At 37.9% G+C, this 18,074-nt stretch overlaps 3 protein-coding genes across 3 annotated transcripts in view; all 3 read left to right on the forward strand.

Annotated features, from left to right (window-relative positions):
- Window positions 1–1,083: 1,083 nt before the first annotated feature.
- CBG21794 lies at window positions 1,084–4,866 on the forward strand (the record flags this gene model as incomplete). Its single annotated transcript, XM_002632976.2, has 6 exons — window positions 1,084–1,472; window positions 1,522–2,002; window positions 2,087–2,270; window positions 2,481–3,408; window positions 3,457–4,233; window positions 4,341–4,866. 6 exons carry the CDS (start codon window positions 1,084–1,086, stop codon window positions 4,864–4,866), a joined length of 3,285 nt encoding a protein of 1,094 aa, XP_002633022.2.
- A 955-nt stretch (window positions 4,867–5,821) lies between these two features.
- Window positions 5,822–11,476, forward strand: Cbr-pcp-3 (the record flags this gene model as incomplete). The annotated part of the gene is made up of 6 exons (XM_045235192.1): window positions 5,822–6,210; window positions 6,522–7,002; window positions 7,247–7,430; window positions 7,477–8,401; window positions 8,461–9,237; window positions 10,888–11,476. The coding sequence occupies 6 exons, from the start codon at window positions 5,822–5,824 to the stop codon at window positions 11,474–11,476; spliced, it is 3,345 nt and encodes a 1,114-aa protein (XP_045097352.1).
- Window positions 11,477–13,556: 2,080 nt separating this feature from the next.
- The window catches only part of CBG26283, a gene marked incomplete at both ends in the record, with an annotated part of 6,026 nt that continues 1,508 nt past the window's right edge, over window positions 13,557–18,074 (forward strand). Inside the window, 2 exons of the mRNA XM_045235193.1 lie at window positions 13,557–13,810; window positions 13,985–14,312. Of these exons, the coding sequence (XP_045100469.1) occupies window positions 13,557–13,810; window positions 13,985–14,312 (582 nt within the window). The remainder of the gene's footprint in view (window positions 13,811–13,984; window positions 14,313–18,074) is intronic.

Genomic DNA, 18,074 nt, shown 5'->3' on the forward strand with positions numbered 1-18,074 from the left:
TCGGGCCATTAAACTAATCTTTTTGATTCTGGCTCCAATCGAAAAATGATGTCAAATAATTGGTTTCGATTAGAAAGAAATCATGAAAAGAGTAATTTTTGAACGTAAAGTGTCGTCATAAATAGATCGAAAACGGGAAAAGAGATTGCGATATGTAGGTTTGTGTAGTTATGAAAGTTTTCGGTTACAGGATTCCCATTTTATGAGCTGACTCATTTTTAAAGTGATGCGTTTATAAAAAAAAGTCCAAATAAAATAACTGAACTTTCCAGTCTTTCTTTGAACTAACGAACTTTCTGAAACAATGTTTTCTTCTAGGAATTTCAGAATATTAAAAGTCGAGATTTCTAAAAATGACTGTCTAAAAAACGATTTTTCAGCTCACGACGCCAGAAAAAGTCTTGTTTACTCATTTTCATAATACCTGAAAATCTTGATTTTCCGTTCTGTGAATTTTCAAATTTTCGTTATATCGGATTCTCGGNNNCTCGTTCTATTAGAGGTTTTACGGTATCTTTCTTAATTGAGATAATTGAGCTCAATTCGACAATGTGTCAGGTTTTGTATTACAGGTTTTGTGGTAATTCTTACACTGATCACTAATCCATGATAATTCCTTCTCCCGTTTTTGAAAAGTCACGTAGCTTACTGATAACTGTAACCCAATTGCTTGAAATCATGGCACAGGCGGAAAACCACATTTTTATTGCATTACATTATCATCTAAACTATAAACTTTTTAGAGGTTTTTTATATCAACTCTCTTTATGCCCTTCTAGTCAGTTTGATCGATGAATCACTCTTATGTTATAAGCCGTTTGTCAAGGATTGCTGGGCCACGGCTGACGGTCGGTCTATTTCCCGTTTGAGACTTAAACAAGGATCGAAAACGAATTGTTTTTCAAACATAATTCTGTAGGTGCTGAAACAGAGACTAAGATTCTGATTTTCATTTTTTTTCTTTTTTTGCAAGATACAACTATCTCCTATTCAATTCTATGCCTATGTGTACATTCTACCGTTCTCCCCCATCTTTAAATTTAGGATAAAGGCTTTATCACTAATCAAAAAAATTGCAGTTTAATGCTTCGAAACCTAGCCTTGCTGGCCTTCTTGGCGGCATCTGCTTTTGCCATTCTCCCCAACCACTATCACTTCAAAGATAAACTCAATAAGGCCGCCCGTCTATCAACCGGAAATGCCAATATCCCAGTCAACACTGGCTATATGATCCAGACCCTTGACCACTTCAATTCAAGGTCTAATGAAACATTCGTTCAAACATACTACTACACTCAACATTTTGCCCTACACCAGAGAACTGCATTCTTGTATGTTTCTGTGTCTGGAGACTTTGAGACTACTGTAATTAGCGATGAAAATAATCCAGTGGTGAAGAGTGCTAGACAATTCGGAGCTACTCTGTTCTCACTAGAGCACAGATACTACGGACAATCGAAGCCAAATGTTGAGTGAGTTGTTCAAAAGTTTTTCTATAGCAATAAAGCTTTCCTATTCCAGAAAGTTTGACTCATTCAATCTTCGCTTTCTCAACTCCTTCCAAGCCATTCAAGACATCGTCGCTTTCATCAAGTACGCCAACAAGCAATTCAACCTGGATCCTGATGTCAGATGGGTTCTCTGGGGTGCTGGATACGGTGGTGTGATTGCTGCAGAAGCCAGAAAATGGAACCCAGATGTTGTCGCTGGAGTCATTGCTAGTTCTACTCCATTGACTCACGAGTATGACTTCTGGCAATTCAACGACCACGTACAAATGGCTATCAGTCAAGAGGGAGGACAACTTTGTTATCAGAAGGTCGCCCAAGGATTTGCAGATATCCGTCAAGCCATGAGAACTCCAGAGGGAAGATCAAACATTTCTGACTTGTTCCAATTGAACCCAAGACTTGATCAGACGAACTTGAACTACAATGATGTTCAAATGTTCTACCTGGCTATTATTGCACCATTCCAAGAAATGATTCAGTTCAATAACGATGTTAGTTTAGATGAATTTTATATCTAGGAACTGTAACAGAAAATTGTTTAAAAAATGGCCTCTAGTAACATTTTCCCTTTCCAGTTCAACATTGACATCGGAGCCCTCTGCACAACCATCGACCAAAGCACCTGGACCCCAATGGAAGTCGTTTGGCAAGCTTATGTTTACTTCAGTAACACAGTCATAGGAGGCCTCCAACCACTGGTAACTTCTTATCAAGCTGTTATCGATGATCTTGGAAACCAAAGTGTGAATGCAGCGAATAGTAAGTTAAACTGCCGTTGACCATTCAAAAAGCGCGCAGATCGATGAATGCTACCAAATAAGCTAAAGTCAACTTATTGATTTCGTGAAACGTAAAAATTGTTGAGCTTACATTTCAGAACGCAGGTTTTTATTCAATTAGTTATCTGAAATTAATAACTCTATCGATTGCTTATAGTTTCTTGTATCTTAAACAAAAACCTTATTCTAGTTGACAACCGCATGTGGCAATACCAAATGTGCACGGAATTCGGATGGTTCTACACAACTAACAACAATGAGCAAGGATTGTTCGGGGCCGTTGTCCCCACCAGTATCTTCTTGAACATGTGCTTCGATTTGTTCCCAGGAGCTAATTTGGACGCCACTGTCATCCGTGACTTGACCATTGACTACAACAACCTGTATGGATCCGCTTTCGATTACTCCGGAACTAACGTGGTATTCACCAATGGATGGTATGATCCATGGAGTCGACTTGGAAAGGAGTCCACTGGAGACTTCTCTGTGGTCGCTTACATCATTCCACAAGGTTCATGGGCCAGTGATATGTTCCCAGGAGACACCAACAACACATTCATCATTCAAGCTCATAGATTAATGGCAGATAATATTAACACTTGGGTCAATATGCCGAAGAATCCCAAAACATCGGTTAACACCACAACTCCATGGAAACGTCCACCATGGGGAGAGTACGCCATTCTTGAAAAGACAACAGCCAAAGAAGAAGTTAAGTCGAGATTCGCCCCACTCGGAGATGACGTTCCATCGAAAAAGACCTTCCCAGAATCCAAATTCAAGAAGAAGATGTTTTTGGGAAGACCACCACATGGTTTCCTCCCAGAACCAGATTACAACAAGGATGGCGTTTATCCACCAGGCTTTGAGACCGGAACATTCTACCAGCGTCAGGATCATTTCAACAACCAGAACCCAGTTCATTTCCAACAAAAGTTCTACAAAAATTCGCAATGGGCACAACCAGGAGGTCCAAACTTCTTGATGATTGGAGGAGAAGGACCAGAGGGACCAGGATGGGTGTTGAATGAGCAGCTTACTTGGATACAGTATGCGAAGAAGTACGGAGCAACGGTGTACATTTTGGAGCACAGATTCTACGGAGACAGTAAGATTGAGTAAGTTCAATTGGAGGATACGGTCATTTCTAAGTTTCCCTTTTTCAGTATCAACAACAGCAACTTCTACCTCTTGCACTCCCTCCAAATGCTTTACGACCTTGCTGAGTTCATTAAAGCAGTCAACATCAACTCTCCAGCTCCTGCTCCATGGATCACGTTCGGAGGGTCTTACTCAGGAGCTTTGTCCGCTTGGATGAGAGAAGTGTTCCCAGAACTTGTTATTGGAGCTGTTGCCTCTTCCGGACCAGTTTTCGCCAAAACAGATTTCTATGAATATCTTATGGTTGTTGAGAAATCGATCCGAACTTATGACAAAACTTGTGCAGATAGAATTCAATCTGGATTCAATACCATGAGAACCATGTTCCTCACAAAGGAAGGACGTCAAAATCTTTCTGACCTTTTCCAGCTTAAACCAGCTTTTGGAGAAAATGTCACTGATACTGACCAGCATTATTTCTTCTCGAACATCTATGGAAACTTCCAAGGAGCGGTTCAATATTCTGGAGACAACGCTGGAGCATACGCCAATGGATACGGTATTGCAGATATGTGCAAGATCATGACTAACGACTCGAACATTCCATTGGACAATATTGTACAATTCAATGAATTCATGACAGTTTTCTACAACGATGGAGATGCGTACTCCGGATTGGATAACAATTACCAGGATTACATTGATTACATGCAAAATGCTCAAATGTTTGGACCAGAGTATGGAGCGGGATTGTTGTGGACTTGGCAAACGTGTAATGAGTTTGGATACTTCCAATCGGCAGATTCTGGAAATGGAATCTTTGGATCACCAACTCCAGTCAAGTGAGTTTACTGTTTCAAAAACCCGTTATCAGTAACAATTGGAATAGGTCCTAGTTCTTTGCGATACAATATTGAAAATTAAAGTAAACACAGCATGAATTTTCCAGCATGTACGTTCAAATGTGCATGGACATCTTCAACGCGTACGAACAAAGAAACACTATCGATACCGCCATTGGATACACCAACTACGTCTACGGAGAACGATTCCACTACAGAGGTACCAATGTCGTGTTCCCCAATGGAAACGTGGATCCATGGCATGCATTGGGTCTTTACTATCCAACTGATAAATCCGTTGTCTCATACCTGATCAATGGTACCGCCCATTGTGCCGATATGTATCCAGCGAGAGACGCAGACCTTCCTGGACTCAAAGTTGCTCGAGATCTTATCGATACCAATATTGCAATCTGGTTGAAAAAAGCTAGCCCTGCTCCTCCAGTTACTGTTCCAACTACTTCTGCGCCTGTTATTACCGATTCTTCTGGAAACCCAGTGACCGTTACGGCAACTACGGGTACTGCTGGAACCGGAGCAACTGGAGCTTCAGTTGAAACAACTACCTCATCTGCAACTTCCTCAACTGTCATTCTCTCGTTTATTGCCATTTTCGCTAGATATCTCCTATGAAATTGATCTGTATAATTAATTTTTTTCGAATTTTAAATTTTTAATGTGAATCACTTTTTTCTAATAAACTCTAATTAAACTCGTTATCTATGACATCAATCCCAGAACTACTTGTGCACTGTGTTGAAATTCGAAATCATAAAGTTACGACACTCAATTTCATTCCGCTCTTGATCTTTTACTGATAACACGCCGTGCAGAGGCAGAAGACCATCAACTTGGCTTATCAATTTTTTCATTACAACTTTTAGTGGTCATAAACATACCCAAATTTTTTTGTGGCAACTCCCTTACAACTCCATGTTTGTGGTTAATTTCACGTTTGCATTGATTTTATTGTTTTCATACAAAAATTAATGGAACACGAAAAAGATCCGCGGCCGGCCGCGGACAGGGCCGTGGGTAGGTTGTTGTGGACCAAACTGTCCGTTTTTCGGAAATGAGTCTTCTAGGGCATCTAGACCGATGAATTACATATCACAAAAGTACCGTAACCAAAAGTCGCGGCCCTGTTTTCGATAGCCTTGGTGCCACTACCTACTGAGCCCCGTCTCTAAAAATTCTTGTGACAAGCGGCAAGAAACTACAAACTAGAGTGCGTTTCATAAACATATATATTCATGTAGCTTTTGAAACAGAAAAAAATTGTTAAGTTAACGATTACAAGCCAGCTTTATTCCTTTTTGGAGCTTACAAACAACTTTACCATCTCTCTAAACCTATTTTCTTCTGTTCTAGAAGTTTCTGGAACTGGTTATGAACAGTTTATCCGTTCATCAGCCGTATTAATCAACTAAATTCCAATGTAACTTTTCCGTAGGTTATGAAACAGAAGATAAGTTTTTGATGTTCATAAGTATAATATTTTTTGAAACTTGAAGACCACAATATCCCGTTCTACTCCGGTTCTACTTTTATGCTTACATGTTATCGTATCAATCAAATTTCCAGGGTAATGCTCCGAAACCTAATCCTGCTCGCCTTCCTGGCGGCATCTGCTCTTGCCATCCTCCCCAACCATTATCATTTCAAAGATAAACTCAACAAGGCCGCCCGTCTATCAACCGGAAATGCCAATGTACCAGTCACCACTGCATACATGATCCAGAACTTGGACCACTATAATGGAAATGCATCTGGAACATTCATTCAAAGATACTATTATACCGAATCGTACACTTTGCATCAAAGAACTGCATTCTTGTACATCTCAGTGTCTGGAGACTTTGAGACTAGTGTAATCACGGATGATAGAAATCCAGTCGTGAAGAGTGCGAAACAATTTGGAGCTACTGTATTCTCATTAGAGCACAGATACTATGGACAGTCGAAACCAAATGTTGCGTGAGTTGACGGTGTTATTTATGTGACCATGATGAAGTGCTTATGATAGTATTAACACCAAAAAAAACTTGCTGATACAGTGAGCCAGAGGACGTAAGAAAATGTAAAAGAACTAGGGGTTAACCATTTCTGATATCAAAAGATCATAACTCCTTATGATCCTATTAAAGAGTTAACAATTTATTTAAATCGGTTCACTCATCGCCTTAACAGATCGAAAAAATCATAATTAGAACACCAACATAGAAATTCTGAAACAGACTTAACATATAACTTTCAGATGAAATAGAAAATAACATGAAAACTTTCAGCAACTTTGACTCCAACAGTCTCCGTTACCTTAACTCCTTCCAAGCCATCCAAGACATCGTTGCCTTCATTAAATATGCCAACAAGCAATTCAACATGGATCCAGATGTTAGATGGGTTCTCTGGGGTGCTGGATACGGTGGTGTCATTGCTGCAGAAGCTAGAAAATGGAACCCAGATGTTGTCGCTGGAGTTATTGCAAGTTCCAGTCCTCTGACTCATGTTTATGACTTCTGGCAATTCAACGACCACGTACAAATAGCTATCAGTCAAGAGGGAGGGCAGCTTTGTTATCAGAAAATTATGCAAGGATTTACGGATATTCGTCTAGCCATGAGAACTCCTGAAGGGAGATCGAACATTTCGGATTTGTTCCAGTTGAATCCAAGACTTGATCAGACTAATTTGACCTACAATGACATTCAAACTTTCTATCTTGCTATCATGTCCCCATTTCAAGAGATGATCCAATTCAATAACGATGTGAGTGCTTAACCTACAGCCACAAACTAGCGTACACCAGACAGACTTTTTTATAAATTGTAACCGATGATATTGTGCCTAGAAAGAAAAGGAATATGATTTTGCAACTAATTTAGAGAAGTACGACTAATAATCCAACATACTTCTCGAGACAAAAAAGGAGTTTGAAACCGGAATTTTTTTTTCTGAAAAAAACTAAATTTTGTAGAACTAAACCTAACATCTTCCAAATCCCTATTTCCAGTTCAACATTGACATTGGTGCCCTCTGCACAACCATCGACCAAAGTACCTGGACCCCGATGCAAGTCATCTGGCAAGCGTATGTGTACTTGAGTACCACAGTCACTGGGTCCGTTCAACCAATGATAACCTCTTATCAAACTATCGTTAGCGATCTTGGAAACCAGAGTGCAAGCTCTCCGAACAGTGAGTTCATCGAACCAGTCTCATCCCACTGACGTCCACTTTACAGTTGACAATCGCATGTGGCAATACCAAATGTGCACTGAATTTGGATGGATTCCAACAACAAATAATAATGAGCAAGGATTGTTTGGAGCCGTTATCCCAACTAGTCTCTTCCTGAACATGTGCTTCGACATCTTCCCCGGAGCCAACATGGACGCCACTACGATTCGTGATTTGACTATCGACTACAACCATTACTATGGATCATCTTATGACTATTCTGGAACCAATGTGGTGTTCACCAATGGATGGTATGATCCATGGAGCACTCTTGGAAAGGAGACCACTGCTGATTTCTCAGTTGTTGCTTACGTGATTCCTGGAGCTTCATGGGCTAGCGATATGTTCCCAGGAAGTACCAATAACACTTTTATCATTAATGCTCATCGGTTGATGGCTGAGAATATCAATATTTGGGTCAATGGACCGAAGAATCCAAAGACTTTCGTTAACACAACAATTCCATGGACTCGCCCAGCATGGGGAGAGTTCGCCATCTTTGAAGAGACTACACTCAAGGAGGATGTCGAAGCTAGATTCACCGCACTTGGAGATGATGTTCCATCCAAGAAGACGTTCCCAGAACCTCGATTCAAGAAGGTGTTTCTTGGAAGACCACCCCACGGTTTCCTTCCAGAACCTGACTACGAAATGCCTGCCGATATGCCACCAGGATTCGAGCAAGGAATGTTCAGACAAAGAGAAAATCATTTTGACAACAGGAATCCAGATTTCTTCCAACAAAAGTTCTACAAAAATTCGCAATGGGCACAACCAGGAGGTCCAAACTTCTTGATGATTGGAGGAGAAGGACCAGAGGGACCAAGATGGGTGTTGAACGAGAATCTTACTTGGTTGACTTATGCAAAGAAGTATGGAGCAACGGTGTTTATTTTGGAGCACCGATTCTATGGAGACAGTTTGGTTGGGTAAGTTTTCAACACAAAAATTTGAAATTAACTTCAACCACTAATTCAACTATTTTTAGACAGAACAACGACAACTTCAACGTTCTGACGTCTCTTCAAATGCTCTACGATCTCGCTGAGTTCATCAAGGCCGTGAACATCAGAACTGGAACTTCGGCCCCGTGGATCACATTCGGAGGATCTTACTCTGGAGCCATGTCTGCCTGGATGAGAGAAGTGTTCCCAGAACTTGTTATTGGAGCTGTTGCCTCTTCCGGACCAGTTTTTGCCAAAACAGATTTCTATGAATATCTTATGGTTGTTGAGAAATCGATCCGAACTTATGACAAAACTTGTGCAGATAGAATTCAATCTGGATTTAGTACCATGCAAACTATGTTCCAGACAAAGGAAGGACGCCAAAACCTGTCAGATATCTTCCAACTTCAGCCACCATTCGGAGATAACGTCACTGATACTGATCAGCATTATTTCTTCTCAAACATCTATGGAAACTTCCAAGGAGCCGTGCAGTATTCTGGTGACAATACTGGACCATACGCCAACGGATACGGTATCCCAGATATGTGCAAATTCATGACAAACGACTCGAACACTCCATTGAACAATATCGTGCAGTTCAATGAGTACATGACCGTTTTCTACAATAATGGTAGAAATTATACAGGAACAGACAACAAGTATCAGGATATGATTGACTCTCTTGTCCATGCTCAAGAGAGTGGACCGGAATCCGCGGCTTCGTTGTTGTGGACATGGCAAACGTGTAATGAGTTTGGATACTTCCAATCGGCAGATACTGGAAATGGAATCTTCGGATCACCAACTCCAGTCAAGTGAGTTTACTGTTTCAAGAACTAAGTAATAAGACACAGTTAGTAAATATGATGATCCGTTCCACATATCGTCCGGGGCAAAACTACACTGCGCGCCATAATTTTAGAGCCACTTCAATTTTTGTAATTTTTCTGATATCCATGAAAGTTTCAGAATCCTTTCCAATGGTGATAAATATCATTTTTGGATCTAAAAATGTAAAGAACATTCAATTATAGATAGTGAAGCAACGGTTTGAAAAAAAAAAGAAAAAATGTCAAAAAAGCAATTTTTCACTGCGCCATAATTATGGAGCCACTTCAAAAATATGTCAGATTATTCATAAGAACTCGTGAAACATTATCAAATGCATTATTTAGTTTTCCAAAGCGTGTAAAGTACTGATCAGAGGGTGCAAACAATAATTATTTGAGTTTATTGAAGCCAACTTTAGGTAAGCCGAAAATATACTAAATATGATGGGACACATTTGAAGCTTTTCACATTTATTAACCATAAATAGAGCTTTAATTTCTTAGTTGGCAAGTTTTATCACGACTCCATCCAAAAAAGTTATTTCGCTCCGACGTGTCGCGTATTCTTTGACTTCAAAAAGTAATTTTGAAAGGACTCAGGGATACTGAATGACGCTATATGAGAATTACAGTGTAGCTCAAAAAGTAATATACTTACCTATTTTTAATTGAAAAAACCATGTTTGAATGTTTGGAAAAATAGCACACATTGTCGTATAGGTTTGAAAATATCTAGAGATATAAAACAAAAATAGAGCTTCATTTTTATTGTTGACAACTGTTTTGTACAGATTCATATAAATGAGATACGCCTCTGGAAACCCAAGAAGTGCAAAACTGCAGATAAAAGCTCTGAGTTAACGCTCGCGACACGTCGGAGCGAAATAACTTTTTTGGATGGAGTCGTGATAAAACTTGCCAACTAAGAAATTAAAGCTCTATTTATGGTTAATAAATGTGAAAAGCTTCAAATGTGTCCCATCATATTTAGTATATTTTCGGCCCTAAAGTTGGCTTCAATAAACTCAAATAATTATTGTTTGCACCCTTTGATCAGTACTTTACACGCTTTGAAAACTAAATAATGCATTTGATAATGTTTCACGAGTCCTTATGAATAATCTGACATAACTTATACAATCCTGCAAAAATTTGGAATAGGCGAAAATTGTTTTTTTGCAAACCTTCCGTTTTTTGTGAAAAAAATTTCGAAAACCATTTCTACCAGAAAATTTTTCTACTGAAATCAGTTTGGAAATTGATTTGGAAACATCAATTTTTAGTGGAAAATCTAAATATCAGCTTTTCACAGTGAACAAATTGTGATGATGGCAAGATTTTTGAAGTGGCTTCATAATTATGGCGCAGTGAAAAATTGCTTTTTTGACATTTTTTCATTTTTTTCAAACCGTTGCTTCACTATCTATAATTGAATGTTCTTTACATTTTTAGATTCAAAAATGATATTTATCACCATTGGAAAGGATTCTGAAACTTTCATGGATATCAGAAAAATTACAAAAATTGAAGTGGCTCTATAATTATGGCGCGCAGTGTAGTTCTACGGCATTTTCCTCATCTGACTTTAGAATTTCCATCTTGACCTAGTTTACAAACACAATATACATGTTGCAGTATGTTCGTTCAAATGTGCATGGACGTCTTCGGCTCCACCTACCAGAGAATCTTCATTGACAATCAAATCGCACAGACAAACTACAAATACGGAGAACGTCAACACTACAGAGGTACCAATGTTGTGTTCCCTAACGGAAACGTGGATCCATGGCACGCTTTGGGTCTTTATGGTTCGGCTGACGACTCAGTTGTGGCCTACTTGATCAACGGAACCGCCCATTGTGCAGATATGTATCCAGCGAGAGCAGCTGATGTTCCGGGACTCAAAGTGGTCAGAGATATCATTGACACAAATATTGGAAAGTGGTTGAGCCAAGCCAATGCAGGAACTACTACTGGTGTTCCTTCTACAGCTAATCCAGCAACTGGTGCTCCTTCTAAACCTACTGTAGCAACTGGTGGTCCAGCAACGTCTACAGCTACTCCAGCTGCTCCTGTAACAAACACAACTACAGCTCCAACTGCGAGCTCGGCAACTGGCAGCCCAAGTACATCTCCTGCCACTGTTCAGACATCCACCAAATCTGCAGCGACTTCAACAGTTATTCTTTCGTTTATTGCCGTATTTGCTACTTATCTCTTGTAAAAAACAAATTCGGAGTTTTTTAAATCTTTTAGACAATCATGAGTTATGTAATGAAGTTTTAAAAATAAATATTGGACTTGAAAGTGATGGGATATAAAAAATTCTTTCAACTTTGTGCCAATTTATCTCAATTCTTGTGAGAGATATCAAAAAGTAATCAACTGACAAAATGTTTATTATAATAACGGCCACATTTTATTAGTTGACCACTTCTTGATATCTTATACAGAAAATAAGATATATGGGCTCAAAATAGAAGGTTGGGATTTTACAGTAATTCGCTTCTGCAAATACTGTTTCATAAACACAGGTGAATCATGAACATATGTTGGAACATTGATCCATATGTTTTTTCACGAAATGTGCCAGTTTTGCAGTTTTGTTAGAGTAACCTTCTCGAATCATATTTTATTGATTGAGGGGCATCCTATGATTGAGGGGCTTGATTGAGGGGCATCCTCATATTTTATTGATTGAGGGGCATCCTATTAGGTTGAGGGGCATCCTATTAGAGTTTATCAGTTGGCAAATTTTTTATATTTTTCACAGGAGTCGAGATATATAGGCTGAAAGTTAAAAGTTAAGGGGCCCTTCTATTACAGGCTTTACGGTAACTAGATCACCCTGACTGAAAAATGGCAATTCGCTAGACTCCAAAATAAGGGTGACCTATGAACCGTATATATCCATTGTGGAAATGTTTTAATGCTTGAAAAAAAAAACAACTACATCAGCTACAGTATTCAAATTTTGTAGAGCAAAAAAACCAATAAGTCAGACTCACTTCTCTATGAATTAAATTTGATCTACCTCGTTTTTTTTTTCAAAGTTTTCCCTTTTTGATTTTTTTTTTCAAAGTTTTCCCTTTTTGATCTACCAAAATTTGGGGAAACTTGTGAAATGTCATCATTTCTTTTCAGTTTCTTCTTCTTTTTTCCATTTTGTTTTCTGCTACCTCTTCTTTTTAAATTCCCTGACGTGCGCGTTTTTTTCGTTTCATGCCAAAACTCGTCGAATTTCGCAATGCACGCTCTCCCACAGAACAATTCCGAACTGCAAATTAATTTTTGATCTACAGAAAAAAGTTTGGCGCGATCACAATTGCAGGTCTGAAACCATAATTTCAGAATTTTTTATCTGATTTTGTGGAGTTCCAAGATGATTCAAATGATTCTTAAAAAATTAATTAGTGGTTATAGATTCATGTATGGTCGTTTTACGGAAGAAAAAATGTCAAAAATGGTCATTTTTGAAAGTTTTTTTACAGAAAAAATCTATCTCCTCTTTCAGTTTTTGACATTTCTAGGAATTCTATAGCTCAAAAAAACCGCAATTATTTTTTCTACATTTTCTATGGATGAATTTTTCATTTGTCTGATAAAACTTTTTTTATAATTCAAAAACCTCATGAAATTGCACAAAATAGAATTTTTGCGTTGTTTTTTGATTATAAAAAAAAGTTGTATCAGACGAATTAAAAATTCATCCATAGAAAATGTAGAGAAAATAATTGCGGTTTTTTTGAGCTATAGAACTCCTAGAAATGTCGAAAACTGAAAGAGATGATACATTTTTTCTTTAAAAAACTTTCAAAAATGACCATTTTTGACATTTTTTCTTCCGGAAAACGACCATACATGAATCTATAACCACTAATTAATATTTTAAGAATCATTTGAATCATTTTGGAACTCCACAAAATCAGATAAAAAATTCTGAAATTATGGTTTTAGACCTGCAATTGTGATCGCGCCAAACTTTTTTTCTGTATTATGCTTGTCTGAGAAAAAAAAGGTTAGAGAGCATTTTTTGCAGTCTGAATACGGTAGCGATATCGAAGTGGAGAGCCTAAGCAGCACACAAACGGTGGAGACGCAGACACTTTTTCTCTGCGTCTCAACCTTTTTTTTTCTCAGACAAGCATAGATCAAAAATTAATTTGCAGTTCGGAATTGTTCTGTGGGAGAGCGTGCAATGAAAAAATCAATGTTTCAAATTCCTTTTTTACTGTTGAGATGAATTTTTTCGCTTAGTAGTCTCAACTCAATATTTTTGTAAATTGCTATTCTTTCCAGACACAATGGAGGCATCGGCTCCAACTACATCCCTTCCAGAACCATCCTCTCTTGTAGAAGAGACGATGAGTCCAACGACTCCAACTGTAGAATGTGTCAGTCTCGATTTATGGGAGTTCATTATAAAACGAAATCAAATCGCCGAGCTGGAAATTCCGAGTCCAATGTTGGATCGTTTGGAATTCAAGTATAGAATCCAGGGACTCAAGCCAGATGCCACTTATACGATTTCGTTGTTGCTCTACAAAGGAAAGAACTTGTGAGTTTTTTTGGTGGACTAGGAATCACCAAAAGTTAGGCCATATGATGCCAATGATGGTTTTAATTGGATTTTTAAATTGTTCTTGTGTATGAAAAGGCATCTCGTGCTTCCATTTACGATCTGAAATTCAAAAAAAAAGTAAGCAAAAACAAAATTATTCCTTATTTTCAGATGGTACAGGAACAAAACGGGTGGATTCAAGGAAGAAAAACCACGAAACGGACACACCGAGACTCCGCCTTTCCCACCATCCGTCGTCCATCATCTGAATGGTCGAATGAAGGGAAGCGAATGGATGAGGAATATTGTTGCATTTGATAACATCTTTTTTGGAAACGACGAGGTACACATGGAACCGACCGAATCACAAAATCCCAAATATGCGATCACACTCACTGCTCGACACGTCTATAAAGTATCGATTCGAATCAATTGTATCGACGATCGATCGGAAATCGAATTTCCAATTTCAAGACAAAAGTTTATGACTGTCCGGGATGTAAGTGTTCGGATTAGGCATCGTGCATGCTAAGCTCAGTTACCGTAAACACTCGAATAGCTTAACCGTCAACTTAGGACCTATATATCTCATTCTCCGTAAAAGATACCAAGAAATTAACTGATAAAATGTTCATTTTCATATTAAAATTATTTTGTCGGTTAACAATTTTTTGATATCTTCCACAGGAACCGAGATAAAATAGCTCAAAGTTGTAAATTAGAGAATTTATTCGAGGGATTATCGGCTCCTATAAAAGAAATCAATATTAGGTTGGCCGGAAAGTAACTGCCCATTTTTTGATTCGTGAATAACACAAAAGCAAGAGTTATCCAAGATTGACAGTATGCACCGTCGCGGTCCATGACATGTTGACAACATTCAGGCAACTTGTGGATACCATACCTTCAAAAGCCAGCTGGCTGCGACACAAAGTAGTTTTTGAGTCCAGATTTTATCTCAACGTCAGTGTTAAATTATTTTCCTCCGAATGAAGTTGCATATCTCCTAATAATCAATAATAAAAGGGCCGAATCAGGAGTTAGAAGTGCGTAAAGGAGGAACGTCCAGCTAAAGCGGCCCAGGTCTTACTTGACTTACCGTGGAACATAGGTTCTCGAGTTATTTAATGAAACTCAATTCAGTCCTAAGACGCTTTGGATGGACGGCTCTTCACTTTCCTTAAACTCCAGACTTGGCCCTTTTATTATTGGCTATTCGGAGATATTCAACGTCATCTGGAGGGAAAATAGTTTTACACTGTCGATGAGAAAAAAACGTCCGGGAAGGTATACTTTGATTCACGGCCAGCTGGCTTTTGGAGGTATGGTATCCACAAGTTGCCTGAATGTTGTCAACATGCCGTGGACCACGACGGTGCATCCTGTCAATCTTGGATGGTTCTTGTTTTTGTGTTATTCACGAATAAAAAAATGGACAGTTACTTTCCGGCCAACCTAATAGTTTGTAAACTATAAAATGTTGCTGATATTATTACAAACACTTTATACGTTGACAAATGTTTGATATCTTTTATAGGAAACTAGATAATTGAGCTCAAAGAGCAAGTAAAATGTTGGGATTTGAATTCTTCAGTTTTCTGGGTGCTTAGGATTCTTGGAATTCGTGGAAACCTAGGAATTGTTAGTATTGGGGTTTTCAGAGTTTCCAGAGTTATTGATTAGTTGAGTTCATAAATTTCTGAATTTCTCAGTTTTTAGACTTCTAGATTTTTGGTATATAGAGATTCTAAGATAAATAGGTTCCTAGACTCGTGGACTTTTTGGTTTGTCGACTTTGTATTTTCCTGTTTCTAAATCACTATGGACGTCTAGATTATCAGGTTTAATCATTTCAGTTCTCATCGATTTCTAAATTTCTAAAATTGGTTTTTTTTTTGCAAAATTCCAGCCAATTTTCAGACAATTTTCAAATTGAAAGTGAAGGATGTGGAGGGCGCAAGAACTACCCGATCGTCGAGAGCTGTATGGGAAGCAAATTTAGAAGCATTCCACAAGTACTAATCTTTTTTAGTTCTCTAATATATATATTTTTTTTTTGAAAATTCTTTTTTGTCTGTTTGTTACTTATTCTTGTATCTAATTTTGTGTCATTATTTGATAAGTGTTCCATATTTCAGCCTTTTTTTTGCGTAAATAATGAATTTTTGAGCCGAACTATGTCAGGATTTCAAGGTTTTTTTGAAAATTGAAAGATTTGACTTTTCCTTGATATTTTAAGAATTTCCTGAAAATTTTTCACTTTGGATTTTTTTCTCAATTTTTGATTTTCAGACCTCTGAATTCTGAAGTTTTAATTTTGGAAAAAAATCTGGATTTTCGTAATTTTGGAGCTTTAAGGACTTTAAAAAAATCATATTATGAGTTATCCCATTTTTTTTGAACTTTTTTCAATTTTCATGGGTATGCAGACTCAGTACAAAAATTGAGATTTTTGCACTGATAGTGAGTCTGCAAACACGCAGGTCGCAGTTTTTTTATTCCGACAATAGTTACGTATATGAAACTGTAAAATTTACAAAAAAAACAGTAATTTCCAAAATATTTGGAAAATTCCAAAAAATATATATTTTCAAAAATTTGAAACATATGTATGATTTTTACAAAAATCGACATTTTTTGAATTATTCTGTTACCGTACCTCCTAACACGTTTTATCTCGGTCCCTGTGAAAGATATTCAGGAGCGCTCAACTGATGAAATGTTTATCAAAATATCAGTAACATTTTGTGAGCTGACCACTTTCATAAATATATTTTACAGGAGTCGAGATGAATTGACTGAAAGTTGGTCTACCGTATTTGTTTCAATAGAAACCCACCAACGCATTTTGAGCTCAATTATCTCTGTTCCTTTGAGAGATATCAAAAACCTGTCAACGAATAAAATGTTTATCATGCTCTCACCTGTATTTTATCAGTTTACACATTTTTGGTTTGTTTCATAGGAAACGAGATAATTGAGATCAAAGTCGGTGAGCTTCTATTAGAGAAAACACAGTGAGAAATTTCTTCCAGACCCAAATGAGCAACATAAAAGTGGAATGCACCAAAATCAGCAAATGGAAAAAGCATAACAAAATAACCAGTACACATTTATTATCGTAAGCGAGTGTTCATCAAATCCGGGGTTCGAATACCGAGTAGCTGGTTTGGATCCCCAAAAATTGTACAAATTTGAATTGGTATTCAAGCCAAGTGCTTTGTGGTAAAAGATGTCTTCCTATGTAACAAAATAACTCGTTCTCAGTTCTTACAGAAAAAATTCGACTGGCTTCTTCCAAATGCGTAATTATAAACGCAAAGATCACCCGAAGGATGCGATTCTGGCACACTCTGAAGGATCTCAAACCGGAAGCTTCTGGATGGATTCAACGATTGATTTCAAAGATATATTTTTTGGCTGGCCGACCAAAAAGTACAGACGGTCATCAAGGGTACACACTGACTTTGACGGGCTCCAAAAAGTATCAAGTGATGGTAAGGAACTGAAACAGATGAAAAGGATGGTGGTAAGATTGTGTACGAGGAGGATGTGAAGGATCAGGTTTTTGTTGCTCATTCAATAAGAGTAAGGTGAATGGAGGAAATTGGGTTACTGTAGGCTTGTTTTTCAGAGTAATAATTCCAATGCTAGCAGTAATACAAGTGACGTAAGCGAAGAGGACCATCACCAGCAAAGAGCGACGAAGTGTAGGTGGAATTCATTTGAAAAGTATTGTTATCATAGAAGCCCACCGTATACATGCACTTTGAGCTCAAATATCTCCGTTCCCGTGAGAGATTTTGAACATCATTAAACGGATAAAATATATGTGAAATTATGATCAACAATTTATTAGTTGACAGATTTTTTATTATTTGCATAAGAACCGAGATAATTGAGCTCAAGGTTGACGGTCTGGGAAGGCTTCTATTAGAGAAAATACGGTAGTTGTATCATTTTTCATTTTAGTCAGAATTGGCTCGACGCGATGGAGAAGTAGTGAAAAATCGAGAGCTATCAAAAGTTCAAAATCGGATTCAGCATACTTGTAAAATTCCGGGCCCGGCCCGGAAGGCCCGGTGTCAAAAATTCTGTATTTTTGAGCCAAATTTTGAGCTCTCAATATAATTTTTTCCATTTTTTTTCGTTTTTTGGATTGTGTGTCTGTTTAATCAAAAAAAGATCGAAAAAACTCGAAAAAAAAATTTTGGTCGAAAAAAATCAAATAAGGGTCCCCCTTATTATCTATTCAATAAAA

Source organism: Caenorhabditis briggsae (genome assembly GCF_000004555.2).
Source record: "Caenorhabditis briggsae complete genome, chrIV, whole genome shotgun sequence".
Taxonomy (NCBI): Eukaryota; Metazoa; Nematoda; class Chromadorea; order Rhabditida; family Rhabditidae; genus Caenorhabditis; species Caenorhabditis briggsae.